The sequence below is a fragment of the Bactrocera tryoni genome, chromosome 2, assembly GCF_016617805.1.
Source record: "Bactrocera tryoni isolate S06 chromosome 2, CSIRO_BtryS06_freeze2, whole genome shotgun sequence".
Taxonomy (NCBI): domain Eukaryota; kingdom Metazoa; phylum Arthropoda; class Insecta; order Diptera; family Tephritidae; genus Bactrocera; species Bactrocera tryoni.
Window position 1 is genome coordinate 38,695,711 of NC_052500.1, and position 14,820 is coordinate 38,710,530.

Consider the following 14,820-nt stretch of genomic DNA (forward strand, 5'->3'; position numbering starts at 1 on the left):
TTGATTGTGGCACATAACCGGGATTGACTGTATTTGTCAAGGAATGTAAAAAATATTTTGTAATTCTGAAATATTTTTATGCTGCTCGCAGAAATCTGCGTCGTTATGTATGCAAGCTTACACACAAACATACATACAGTGTAATCCATTTATAATGGACTCGCTTAAGATGGAAACTCTGTTATTATGTACCTCTTTGTCAAGTCCCAGTTCAAACATATGTAAAAAACTCGGTTAAAATAGACTCGTTTATAATGGACTCCGGTTATAATAGACAATAAAATCGGATTTTGTCCATTATAACCGAAGCTTTCAAAATCAAATTTCAAAACAAAGTTGGCAATCAGTTGGCAATAGGCAAAATTTTGTACTTCCCCGAATTCGATCAAGAGACACAATCAGTCTCTGCAGCAGAAAATGTGAAAAAGGGCCAATAATTTTCCAGTAAGTGGTCCAATGGTAATGATGAAAGCCAATGAATTCGGAGAAGCTGTCGGTGCTAATTTTAAATGCAGTTCCGGATGGCTAGACAGATTTAAAAAGAGGCATAATATTTGCTTCCGCAAAATTTGTGGTGAATCGGCTTCTGTGGACCAAAGTATTACAAATGACTGGCTATTACAAACCTGGCCTACAATAAGTAACAATTATTCCATGGACAACGTTTTTAATGCGGACGAAACGGGAATTTCCTATAAGATGCTGCCTGACAAAACACATAAGATCAAAGGTGAAACATGCAGTGGTGAAAAAATATCTAAAGAAAGAATAACTGCCATGATTTGTGCTAATGCATCGGGCACGGTAAAACGGAAATTATTGGTTATTGGTAAGTTTTAAATACAATTTAATACAATCCGCTGTTTCTGAACAATGTCTGCTTTCAGGAAAATATAACAACCCCAGATGCTTTAAAAACGTTAAAACGTTGTCGGTAGATTATTGTGCTAACAACAAATCCTGGATGACTTCTCAGACCTTTACTGACTATTTAAAGAAATGGGATTGTGAACTTATAAAAGCCAAGACTAAAATTTTGCTATTAGTAGATAATTGCCCTGCTCATCCTCAAGTTCATCTTCACAACATTAAACTACATTTTCTTCCGCCTAATACTACATCGGTTCTTCAGCCTATGGATCAAGGCGTCATTAATAGCTTGAAACAATCTTATAGAAAGCAGCTTCTGATGAAAATTATGGACCTTACTGAAGAAGCAAACCCGACAAAAGCTGTGAGTTTTTTAGATGCTGTCAATATATTAAGTGTTGCATGGGAAAGTGTCTCTAAGGAAACCATAAGAAACTGTTTTCGACATGCCGGCCTGGTAAAAGACATTCCTGATGGATTAGATTTCGACCCGGAGGACGATGAACCTTTAAGCAAAATTATCGAAATTAATAACGTAGTGGTTTTAAGCAAGTTTGATGAATATTCAAGGATTGACGAGAATATTATAGCTACAGAAGAACACTCAGACAATGACTTAATTCAAGACTTTCTGCATGAGCTGCTTGAAGAAGACTCCGGTGATGAAGATTTAGCACAGCCCGAAACTATAATAAAAATAGAAGACGCTATGAATTATTCTAGGAAACTGAAGCTACATATGTTTTCAACAAAAAGAGAATAGTTCAGATGCAATCAATTTGCTCAATAAACTCGAAATCAAACTACAAAAAGATTTTGCCAATAAGGCATTAACCCAAAAGAAAATCACTGACTTTTTTCAAATTACTTAATTAAACTTATTATATCCATAATTTTGTATTTTTATTCATAAACTTTATTGCTTTAATAAAAAAAAAACATTGAATTTACTTTTTGAGTTAAAAATTGTATATTCTGATTAGATGGACACTCGGTTATAATGGACAATTTGACATGGTCCCGTGGAGTCCATTATAACCGGATTACACTGTATTTACGCTGGTTTGTAGGCGAAGCTGTACAGTGCCAAGGGAAGCGGTGACAATCGGCGGCCATTCGTTTATTTTTTTCGGCACAAAGTGTAAGCACAATGACTGCGACAGACTGTAGCAGCACGACAGTGAACTGAAAACGTCGTTGTTCATCTTACTACATGTACATTTTGAGAAGCAACAACAACACAATGGCCGGCATGTACACAAAACAACGCAGTTGTCCATTTTGTATGTACACAATTTCGTTGTGGCCATACTAATTCTTTTCACTTCTATGAAATTTTAATATTTTGTTCAAAGTGAAATTTTTTATGCAAAAAATAAGTAAATAGGTCAATATTTTTGCTTTAAATTATCAATTGTTATTACAAATGATATAATAGAGCTATAATATAGCTATTTTATGCTTTTATTTGTAAAATAACGTCAAGTTTGTTAGAGCTGTGAATAATTTTACATTTTACATATTAGTGGCATCACCACTCTACGTCCTCTTTCTATCTTCCATTCTACTGTCAACTCTACTGTCGTCCTACTGTCGTTGGCAAAAATAGGAGGATATTGAAGTTAGCGAGAACGACAACTGTCGGCCTGCAGTCGTGTAGTCGTGCAGCTGTCAAAATAACACTGCCCTTAAGAACGTGTGTATTTTAAAATTTGACAGATGTAGTTTGCAGTCTGTCGCAGTCATTGTGTTTACACTTACAGCTTGGATTTTCTACCAACAACACAATGTTGTGACGCTTTGTATGAAACAATGGGTGTGTATATTCTCATACAAAGTTGTGTGTAGACAAATTTACAAACATTATGCGAATGATTCTTTCAAATTTGTTTACGTGCACACAAACTTATATACATATGTATGTGAATATGTGAACATTATGCGTATGGTTTTTTTAAGTCTTTTTACATGTACACATACATATGTAATTACATGCATACTCATGTACTTATGTGAATCTATGCGACGGTTTTGTCTTTTGAGATGTTATCAAAACTTCTAATGCCCAAAGCAAATAATTATATAAAGATATAACTTACCAAACCTATGTACACCCAACTCTTTTTTTACACGGTAGATACGTTCCTCAGAAATATTTACACTGCTACATAATTATTCGTCGCTACTTGAAAACAAGCGCAATTGTTTGTGACGAACTGGACCAAAGTCGGTATCATCGCTGGAGATATCCATTTCAGCAATGTAAATATCACGCGAACAAAATGCGTAGGTAAGAGTTATCGAATAAAGGGATTTCCCAGTTACTACCATGTATGTTCATTTCCGCAATGGCGCTAAGTGCGGTAAAAATAAGCATAATTACAAGACAGTGATTTAAAAACCGTAGTAGATTAAAAATTAAAAAAAAAAATTTCTCAACCGTGTAACTTCAAATCCGTGTAAAAAGAAACCGTGTAAAAAGAGAGTTGGGTGTATATAAATTAAATATTTAGGCAATAATAAAGCTCACGTTTTGTAATGACAATATTATATATTTCAATAGATTTTATAGAATTCATCAAAATATAAGTCAAATTGCACGGCACGATTCCGATTACTTTGGCGGAGAGGTAAAAAATCCGAATTTCCGTATAAATGCGGTATGTGCGGATAGGGGAGGAATAATGGGATGCCCAACTTATTCCAGTGTGAGAGCGCCTCAAAATAAGCGTTTTTTATAACATTTTCCATTATGGCCAGATCGAACAAAATAACAATTTTTGGGCATTTATTAACCCAATACCCAACATTTAGTACGAATATAAATTACTAAATAGTGGTTATTTATTATATGGAGAAACTATTTAAATCTTTTTAAAGAATATTATAACAACTGACTTTTGTCCTTTCAATACCCAATAATAAGATTTAAGGTTGTTAGCTCTCAATCATTAAAAGTTTTTAATAATTTTCAATTGAAAATAATACTATGATGTTTCAAATTACAAAACATTTCATCAAATACCTTTAAATTTCACAAATTTATTTAATTTTCATTGTTTTGCATTTTTGATAAGAGGTCTTGAACGATGCAACAAATCCCTCCGTTTATATATTTTTTTGGTAAGATTTCAATCTGGCCATCGCTCGTTTCCAATTGCTAAACGTCAAAACCTCCCCAATCCAGTCAACTGTCAAAGTTTAGGTGGTTTTGACGTTTAGCAATTGTTCTCTCACTTCCAGTGAGAGAGGAGTTGGGCATCCCATTATTCCTGAAAGGGATGTTAAACTTATTCCAGTGTAAGAGCGCCTCAAAATTAGCGTTTTTTATAACATTTTCCGGTATGGCCAGATTGAACAAAATAACAATTTTTGGGCATTTATCAACCCAATACCCAACATTTAGTACGAATAAAAGTTACTAAATAGTGGTTATTTATTATATGGATAAACTATTTAAATCTTTTTAAAGAATATTATAACACTGACTTTTGTCCTTTCAATACCCAATAAGAGGATTTAAGCTTGTTAGCTCTCAATCATTAAATGTTTTAATCATTTTCCATTGAAAATAAAACTATGATGCTTCAAATTACAAAACGTTTCATCAAATATCTTTAAATTTCACAAATTTATTTAATTTTCATTGTTTTACATTTTTTATAAGTGGTCTTGAACGATGCAACAAATCCCTCTGTTTACACATTTTTTTCAAGAAGATTTCAATCTTCCAATTGATAACCGTCAAAACCTACTGAACTCGATTAGCTGTCAAAGTTCAGTAGGTTTTGACGTTTAGCAATTGCTCTCTCACTTCCAGTGAGAGAGGAGTTAAACATATCTTTATCTCTGGAGTCAATGTCGACGGACCGACGCGACGACAAAGCGTCACACATTGTATTGTTAGTAGAAAACCGAGCTGTACTGAAAAAATAAGCGAACGATCGCCGATTGTCACCGCTTCCCTTGCCGCTCTAACAGCTTTACCAGAGATAAAGAGATGTTTAACTTCCAGTGAGAGAGCAATTGCTAAACGTCAAAACCACCTAAACTTTGACAGTTGATCGAGTTCAGGAGGTTTTGACGTTTAGCAATTGGAAAAGAGGGACGACCAGATTAAAATCCCGCCAAATTAATATTCGAATGGAGACATTTTTAACTTTTTGTCTCCATTTGTAACGGCCATTAGTTCGAAGAATAGCGAAAGCGAAACAGCACGTAATTTGGAAGATGTGGGTATATTTTAACTTTTATTAAATAAATTTGCACTTTTTTATTTTATTTTACAGATAAAATGCCGAAAACAACCAGCAGTTGGAGGAAATGTATTGTTGGTTGCAACGAGGGAGGAAGAACTTTTAGTTTTCCAAACAGTGGAACGGATCTCGAACGGTGAGTGAAAAACATTAAATAGTGCAAAAAGTGTTTGTGAATTTGTGAAAAATTTCGATGAAGTAAGTGTTTCGATTGTGCAATGAAAATAGTAATTTTGGATTGGATTGAATTTCCGTGTGTTTTTAAAAGTGATGTGCTGAACAAGTAGAGCGCGACAGACTGCAAGCGACATCTGTCAAATATTAAAATACACACGTTCTTATGGACACAGTTATGTAGTCGTGCAGCTGCCTCAATAACTATGTCTTTAAGAACGTGTGTATTTTAATATTTGACAAATGTCGCTTGCAGTCTTTCGCGCTCTACGTATTAAGAGCTTAATTGTCAATTTTTTTCCATTGCCGTTAATTAACTAAATAAATTATTTTAAAGTAACGATTTATCTTTGAATATTTATGATATTTATAAAAAAAAATCGTACTTTAAAATATTCATTAAATATACACTTTTTGCACTATTATTAATATTATTATACATATTTTATGATTATATATAACATTTCGTATTTTCTTTTAATAGGCGTAAATGTTCCCTCAAACGTTTAGGTGTTTTTGAAGATCAAAATGAAAAAACACCTAAACATATTTTTGCGTGTGAGCGGCATTTTTCTGAAGAAATGCGTAACGCAAAAAAATTACGTCCGAGAGCCGTTCCGGATATAAATTTAATTATTGAGCCAATGTTTAACGCCCCAAATTCTTTTTTTGAAAACCCAATTGAAATGGGCGTTGAAGATTTTTTTCCCCAAATGGAAGGATCTGTCTCAAATGCAACCGGTACATCGAGGCAGCTGCTTCCGCTTTTAGAAAGGGAAGACCGCGATAATATTTTAGAGCCTCTGCCACTTCTTGAGGAGGAACTACTAAATAGTAATGAAAAAGCCGCGCAAACAGGTAGGGGTCTGACAGCAGGGACAGATAGAAAAAAAATTGAGGGAAGAGAACAGGATTTTAAAAATAAAATTAGATGAAAAAGAACAGGAGAATAGGAGTTTAAAAGCTCAGTTGGTCCAAATGGCAACTGAATTAGAAAGATGTATGGAAATGTTAAGAAGTAGTTCATTTAGGGAAAAGTCAGATCCTCTTGAGATAGTTTGCAGCAAAGTTCCTCCTCAGTTAGGTGCTTGTATTAGGAGTAGTTTTGTTAATAGTAATCGCCAAAGTCAAGGTCGGCGATATGATAGTTTTCTTAAAACTTTAGCTTTGGGTGTATTTTTTTTGTCGCCAATCGCTTACCGTTACCTAAAGCACCAACTTAGTTTTCCCTCGGAAATTACGTTACATAATTTTGTCGCAGATTTGCCTCGTTTCCCAGGTTGCACCCAAAGCAGCATAAAGTTTTTACAAATTAGAAGTAAGGGATTTTCTTTCGAACAAAAGTTCAAGGGTATTTGATAGGGTGATAGGTCTGGAAGATTATGGCGATGAAAATCGCACATCTAGAATAGCCACAACTGCAATGACCATAATGGTGCAAGGTATAGGTGGGGAACCTTGGTCCCACCCGTTAGCTTATTTCTTTATTAGAGGCTCATGTAAAGGGGATGTCCTCAAGAAATATATTCTTTAAGCCATTACCCAACTTCAAAATATAGGGCTAGTTCCTTGCCATTTTGTTTGTGACCAGGGTACCAATTTTCAAAATTTAGCCAATTTGTTAGGTGTTTCAATGTCACGGCCTTTTTTCAACGTTAATGGTAAGGAAATATGTTTTTTTTTACGATAGCCCCCATTTATTAAAATGTAGTCGAAACTGCTTACAAAATATGAAAAATAAAGTTGATTTTAAAAATAGTCGCGTATGTTGGTCAGATATAGTCCATTTTTATAAACAGGACTCTAAGTCGAGTTATCGGTGTGCGCATAAATTAACCGATGCTCATATTTACCCCAATACCTTTCAAAAAATGAAAGTTAAATTCGCGTCTCAAGTGTTAAGTAATACGGTCGCTTCGGGTATGCTTACCCTTTACAGCTCGGGAGCCTTAAGCTCAAATAGTATGAGCTTTATTAATACCGCGGATTTCGTTTCTTTTTTCAATAAATTACCCATAAGTACCCACTAAAAAAGTTTTTATAAGTTCCCCAGAGCAAAATCAGTTTTTAGATGAGGCAGAAAAAGTTTTAAAAACAATTCGGGTCGTAGATGAGTTAGGAAACAACACAACAAATAATTTCAATTTTATTAAGGGGTGGTTAATTAATATTAATAGTTTAAGACGATTGTGGCGATTGCTGTCACACTCAGAATTTCCTTACCTAAAGACAAGACGACTATGTCAGGACAGCTTAGAGCATTTTTTTAGTCAGATTAGAAGTAGGGGAGGTACTAGAGTTACACCTTTCATGTTCTCTAGTTTATTTAGGAAGTCGTGGGGTTTACGTTACGTAAATATTGTAACAAAAGGTAACTGTGAGCTGCCTTTAGAACCATAATGTTCTTCTTAATGTGTGCAATAATTCCATTTTAAGTGACCTTTCTTGGCAGGATTTCCAGGGTTTACCACGGCCCGAACACTCCTTTGTTAGATCCATTCCTTTAGATAGTAGTTTAGAAATTAACTTTTTAAAGGAAAATGCTTTTAATTATTAGTGCTGCTACCTTTATTTGAAAATTTTTAAAATGCACACATGCCTCCTGCCATTACCTTATTTAGGAGATGAAATTCCTTCTGATGAATTCATCTTTCTACACCAAAATCAGATCGATAAATGCAACTTAGTGAAGCCGCCTCAAGAATTTGTTGCATTTATTAATAATTTAGAAATAAAATTTGTTGAGGAATTTGACAGAAATTGTCATAGAATAGGATTAGGAGAAATTCTTTTTACTAAATTAAAAGATATTAGGCCCTTCTTGTGTTGTGAAGACTGTGACCCAAAGGTAGTTATTGCTCTATTTATTAGAATTAGATTTTTAAATAAATATTTATCATTACCCAATTTTAAGAATAAAATTTTGTGTGTTTCACATTTGTAGTTTTTATTTTCCTTTTTTAGTGGTTGCAATGAGCCAAATATTTTATACTAAAATAAGATTTTTTGAGCAGATTCGCTTTAAGAGGCTCTAAAGTTAGAACAATAAGGATAAGAAAGTTTTTAATTACAAATTAGAATTTGGGGCTTAAATATTGGCATTTGTATATACGTTTATTTTTATAGTTTTAAGTATTATATTAAGATACTGTGATATGAAGTGATATTTTTTTGTTATTTTTTTATACTATTATATATGAATTGTTATCGTTTTGTTTTTTTTCATTTTTTTATGTAAATAAATTTTTGATGGGTGATATAGGCCTACTGGGGAACCGAGCACCCAAAAATAACTTCGGTAACGCGCCCTTTTGCATACCTCATAGGTGGTGTGGAAAATGCGAATTGGGTGTTTTATTTAAAATGCCCAAAAAATAGCCTTTTTTCTGATCTGGCTACAATAGAAAATGTTATAAAAAACGCTAATTTTGAGGCGCTCTCACACTGGAATAAGTTTAACATCCCCTTATTCCTGGCTTTACCACGTATACGAATATACGTTCTCTGGTTCGAAGTCCTTATTTGGCTTTAGAAGGTGTCAGATCATTGTAGAAACATACAAGTAACAAAAGAATCATATGGTCGTCAACAGCTGAGATCACCTGTTCGAAATAGTTCATTTTTCGGCACAGAGATTTAAATAAATGGACATAAAAATAATAAAGAGGTTGCAATATAGGCGCGTTACCTATATTTTTTGGGTGTTCGGTTCTCCAGGATGCCTATTTTAATCTATATAATATATACAATACTAAACAAAACTACTTGTAATAATTTAAATACAAATAGATAAATTCTTCAAATATTTTTAATAAAATAGAAAAGATTTACCAATATGTTGTTACAATAAATAAAATTTTAATCAAAACTAGGAAAATTACATCTTTATGAATTTTAATTTTCGAAATATATTTAATAATTTAACAAAAACGTACTTAAAGTAATAAATTGTATAGCATAACACGGCAACACACTCTTGCCTTTTCTAAGGCATTTGGCCGTTTTAGTAGTAGAATATTTAGGAAACCCTAACGAACTGCCTGGGCTTTTGCCCTGAGTCTTCCCTCATTCTATTGCATTCTTAATGTAATTTCTGTCATTCTAAAAGCTTTCGCCTGCGTATGTATGGGTGAAAATGATAGGATTTGTTACTTGTAGGTTTGTATAATGGTGTCAGATACTTTTCTGACCCAGTCTACTATGTTTACATTGCACTAAATTTTTCATCATAAAGCTACTATAAAAATTATTAAATGATTTGACAAAAAAGTTATTCACAAATATGGTTTTGTACGATTTAGTGCGTCGCAGCCTTAGATATTTGTATATATACTTAGGTACTACCGATATACGTTATCTAAACAGTAATCATGGTTATAGTATATAATGAATTAGCAATTTCATTCATTATTGTGTAATTGCACTTTATGAACTTAATTGATAATGGATGCGTCACCGCAAATACAACATACTTATGTATTTATATTTGTATATACCGCCTACTCCTACAAACCAATAACAATAACAATTTCTGCTATCATTGCAATCATAAAATTGTGTTGAAGTCTAGTGCCTCTATATCATATCGGCGATGACATAGAATAAAATGTTGTTTAATCGCTCAGTTTGTTTCAGTTCATTTAACGAAATCAAAAGAAAATGAAGTGTTGGTCGGACGATCACGGCATGATCGCTATCACGATAGCGGCGATAATAGCCATATCGATCGGAGTGCAACCAGTTTCTAGTTCTAATATTCTCGGTGTATTCCTCAGTCCCAGTCCCTCACATTTAATCGTACATATGTCAATTATGAAAACACTGGCTGAACGCGGTCACAACATAACCGTTGTCTCAAGTTTAAAACCGAAAGTCAATCATCCCAAAATACACAACATCATTATTGAGCCGTCGGAAGCGCGTCAAAAGGAAATGAATGAGGAATTATCCGATTTGGGAGTAAAAAAGCAAAACCCCATCATTATGATGATGAAATTCTTGAGAGCTGACAATGTTATGGTCACATTGCAATTGGATGTTGTTAAGAATGAAAAATTTCAACAAATCTATAACAACAAATACGATTTGGTTATAATGGGATATTTTATGAATAATTTCCAATTCATCGTTCCGGCCAAATTGAATTGCCCGATGATACTCAGTTGGACGGGCCAGCCAATGGAGATGGTAAATGATTTTGTTGGAGTACCACATGAAGTATCGTATGTACCCTCTGTATTTACTGCTCATAAAAACGATGAAATTATGAGTTTTGGAACACGTCTGCTAAATTTTGTATCGAGTGGTTTGTTGCGTTTAGCTACCAATATCATGGATATTTCATTTGAGGCATATTACAAGTGAGTCCAATGAATTATTTATATAAAAAATATGCAATGTAAATTTTTTAATTTATAATAACATAATTAATTGCAATTATATAATAGAGAGTTAGCAGCTGGCGATGCGGCACTACGTACATATTCAGAAATGAAGGAGAACGTATCCTTAATATTTTGTAACAGCCATTTCAGTGAGGGGCCCATACGGCCGATGGTACCTGGTATGGTAGAAATAGGTGGCATACAAATAAAGGAGAAGGCAACGCCTTTACCTAAGGTGGGAAAATAATTTATTTATTTATTTTAATATGGCCTGTAAATAAATTTACAGACATACTAGAAAAAACAAAGAACTGGCTGCTTAGGCCTTCGTCCCATTTTGTATAGATACGTATTAATTTACTTACATATACATATGTACATTTCAACTCTAAATTAATTTTAATAGCATGGGAGGTAGATGTTTGTTTATATTTTCGTAGTCTAGTGTTACTATAGCGGTATGCAAATCAACATTTTGCGATGTGTCATTGTAGCAGTTTATTAGTTGTTGCATGGTTAGGGTATCATTACAGTTCATGCAAAATGGTGGTGGTTCTTTTGAAAGTAGATATCCGTGCATTAGTTTAGTTTTATTTTGATTAAATTGTATGCACATGTTATCTCATGGAAGTATTGAATTTTTATAACTTAATTTCTTTTAAACTTGTGGATCTCTTATTTGTACACGAATCAGTACTCGACTCGACTTTTATTGAATCTTAATTACTCTTTAAATAAAATAGACGTATTTTATAACCATAACTACTTACTGTTTTGAATTCGTATTGTTACTTGTTGTTCACAAAAGAAATGAAGAAAATTAAAGGCAAATATAGAAGACATCAGCTTGCATTTAATTCTTCAGATTTATATTCAGAACTAGAAAATTTTCTATACTTTTAATATATGTAGAAATATATTTAAATTCCCAGGATTCGATTTATAATGATCAAATTATAATACATTGAGAATAGAATTTTGCAAATTTATTTCACTTGTTTTTAAAAAAGTTTATATTTCTAAAAATCCGCGGATATGTAATAATGAAAATATTAAATTTATTGTCGACATCCACAAATAACTTTACATTTTGGTGGTTGATAAAAATAAACAGATTAAATGTCTTATTTTTTGTTGCATAATTTTGTCATGAACTTATGTTTACCGGAAAATCCCTTAACAAGTCTATATAAATTTCACAATAACAACTTCCAACCCAAATATGATGATTTTACCACTTCTTTAATTTTTAATGGAATCCAGCAGTTGACATCACGATAATTTTTATGACAGCTTTACAAGTGACTTCTCACTGACCAAAAAGTCTATAGTGATAAAATTGTTAGTATCACCTTACTGAGCTACTAGCAGCACCCCTCCACACTTTTCCCTACTACACATTTCAACGATTGAAACAATAATTTTGTTCATATTTAATTTATATGTAGCATTAGCCGACTATTTAGCTAATTTTGAACTCGAAACATTATTTTCCGACTTTCCAATTGACTTTAAACCGTTGATATTACTCAAATCAATAAGTGTGATATTTTATATATTTATTAAAAATAATATTGTTAAGCTTTGAATATAATTGAAATTGGTCAACCACTCTCTAATCCTCGCAAATCGCCCGGGTTTCCTTAAGTTTTGTAAATAACTGAAAATATTTGATACACTCATAATTCTCGAATTATCTAAATATCTTTGTTCGATTGCACTCGATTTTCTGAAACTTTATTTACTTCATATATATTTAACTATTTTGTCACAGTTTATTTTTTAATTTTATTTAAACCAAATGCAGCTGATAAGAAATTTCCCTTTTTATTAACCGCTCATTCTTTTTCAGATTATTGATCACTTTTTGAATGCCTCCAAAAAGAATGGAGCAATACTCTTTAGTTTGGGTTCAAACATGAAAAGTACCAGCATACAACCAGAGACTGTTAGTATAATTTACAAAGTACTTTCCTCGTTGGAACAAAATGTGGTTTGGAAGTGGGAAAATTTGGATAATACCCCTGGCAATGCCTCAAATATACTCTACCAAAAATGGTTACCACAAGATGATATACTCGCCCATCCTAACCTTAAGCTTTTCATCACACATGCCGGAAAGGGTGGAATGGTGGAAGCGACTTATCACAGTGTGCCTATGGTTGCAATGCCAATATTTGCTGAACAACCCGCGAATGCTGCTAAAATAGTGTCTTCCGGTTATGGCGTACAAGTGGACATTTTAAATTTGAAGGAAAATGAGTTCAGAGACGCCATATTTGAAGTGCTTCATAACCCAATATATCGAAATAATGTGCATCGATTTTCAGAATTATATCGAAATCGTCCATTGACTGCTAAAGAAACTGTTAATTTTTGGGTAGAATATGTTATACGTCATCATGGAGCTGCACACATGCAAAGTCCACTGATTCATTTGAATTTTGTGCAGTCGAATAGTTTGGACGTTTTATTAGCTATATTGATAACATTTTATTTGCTGTGGAAGTTGCTAAAATTTACTTGTAAGCTTTTATGTAAATTAGTACGTTCAGTTAAAGGAAAGCAAAAGGAAGGACATTCAAAGAAATCCAAAAAGGAATAAGCTTATATTGTATATTTTCGGTAGCTTCAGATTAGGAGCTTTAATTAACCATGGAATTGGATATGAAAAAATCCTAGATTGAAATATTTTATAATTTTTTTCATTAATAAAAGTTCCAAAATATTACATTTTTTCTCAATATAGCAAAATAGAAATACATACAAAATTCCAGTTGAATAAAATTAATTTTTGTATATGCTTTAATGCGTGTTATTATCATTGAATTTGTAGTCTGTTCCAAACACTCTCTATAAATGTATATTTAATATTTAATTGTCAGTTTATTTAGCACAATGGTTATACTATTACACCTAACAAATAAGAACATATAAAATTCGTGTAAAATAAGGATTAGGCGTGGTGTTAGTCTGATTTCGCTCATTTCATCATTTCTCCACAAAGTATCAAGTAAAATATATACAAAGTTTTGTTTTTATTAGAATTATAATAGAAGAAATGTTTAAAATTAAACTATTAACTTTATATTGTTTCCAAGAATTGAAAAAATATCCAATAAATTGAACTGTTATGAAAGTATTCAAATTTATAAATTAAAGTTAAAAATAAAAAGCAATTACATAAGAAGGAAACTGTAGGAATGCATTCTGCACTACCTTGGTTCCAATTGGTTCGGGTGGGACGCCCCAGCCGCCTTGGTGGGGTTCGAGGCCGACCTAAAACCTCTGCCGTACTGTGGGTCCGGCGCCCGGCGACGCGACTCCACATTGGACAAATGCCTTGCCTGCATTTAGGTTTAAACCACAGCCACCACGAATCTCCGCAAAGGGCCAAACCCAATGATCAGATTGGAGTTACCACCAAGGGCTAACTGCTTCCCGTGGTACCAGGTTAAAGTCTTTGGTGTGACCTTGTAACATTTGCTACTTCCAGTTTGAGCATTTACAGTTCCACTCAATGACTGGTGACATTTGTCGCTTGAACAACAAACGCCTTTCTATTAGGAATTAATATAAAGTCTATGATATCATTTCAAGCTGAGTATTATAGCACTTGTTCTGACTTAGACCATGATGACATTCAAACCAAGACCTGTAAATGTCATACACAGTGCACGTGGATTTTAGTCGCCTCTTACGTCAGGCATGCCTTACCACGGGTACATTCGGTTTCCCTCTCGAACACAAAGGGGGTCCCCCCTACCCGCAGGGGTAAGACAGACAGACAGACGGACATGGCTAGATCGACTCAGCTCAACATACTGATTATTTAAATATATACTTTATAGCGTCTTCGATGCTTCCTTCTGGGTGCTACAAACTTCGTGACAAACTTAATATACCCTGGGTATAAAAATTTGTTCAGACAATAGAACTGCAGACTAAAAATTCTAGCAGCTTATGCCGTATATACCGCTCAATAGGGAATGCTAATAAAACTATTGGAGTTATTGGTATAGGTACTCAATTACTTAAAGCTATTGTAGAAAAAAAAAAAAATAGATTAGAAAAAGAGCAACTAAATCTCAAAACTCTCAAGTTTGAACCCAAAAGACAATATAACAAAAAAAAAG

At 33.3% G+C, this 14,820-nt stretch overlaps 1 protein-coding gene across 2 annotated transcripts; it reads left to right on the forward strand.

Moving 5' to 3' along the window:
* The first annotated feature begins 9,501 nt into the window (after positions 1–9,501).
* Positions 9,502–13,826, forward strand: LOC120768067 (UDP-glycosyltransferase UGT5-like). Of its 2 annotated transcripts, none has more exons than XM_040094587.1 (4): positions 9,502–9,637; positions 9,926–10,660; positions 10,748–10,919; positions 12,537–13,826. In XM_040094587.1, the coding sequence occupies exons 2-4, from the start codon at positions 9,960–9,962 to the stop codon at positions 13,287–13,289; spliced, it is 1,626 nt and encodes a 541-aa protein (XP_039950521.1). In that variant the 5' UTR covers positions 9,502–9,637; positions 9,926–9,959; the 3' UTR covers positions 13,290–13,826. The 2 variants fall into 2 exon arrangements, with proteins under 2 accessions (XP_039950521.1, XP_039950522.1); XM_040094588.1 differs by having other exon boundaries at positions 9,936–10,660.
* The last annotated feature ends 994 nt before the right edge of the window (positions 13,827–14,820 follow it).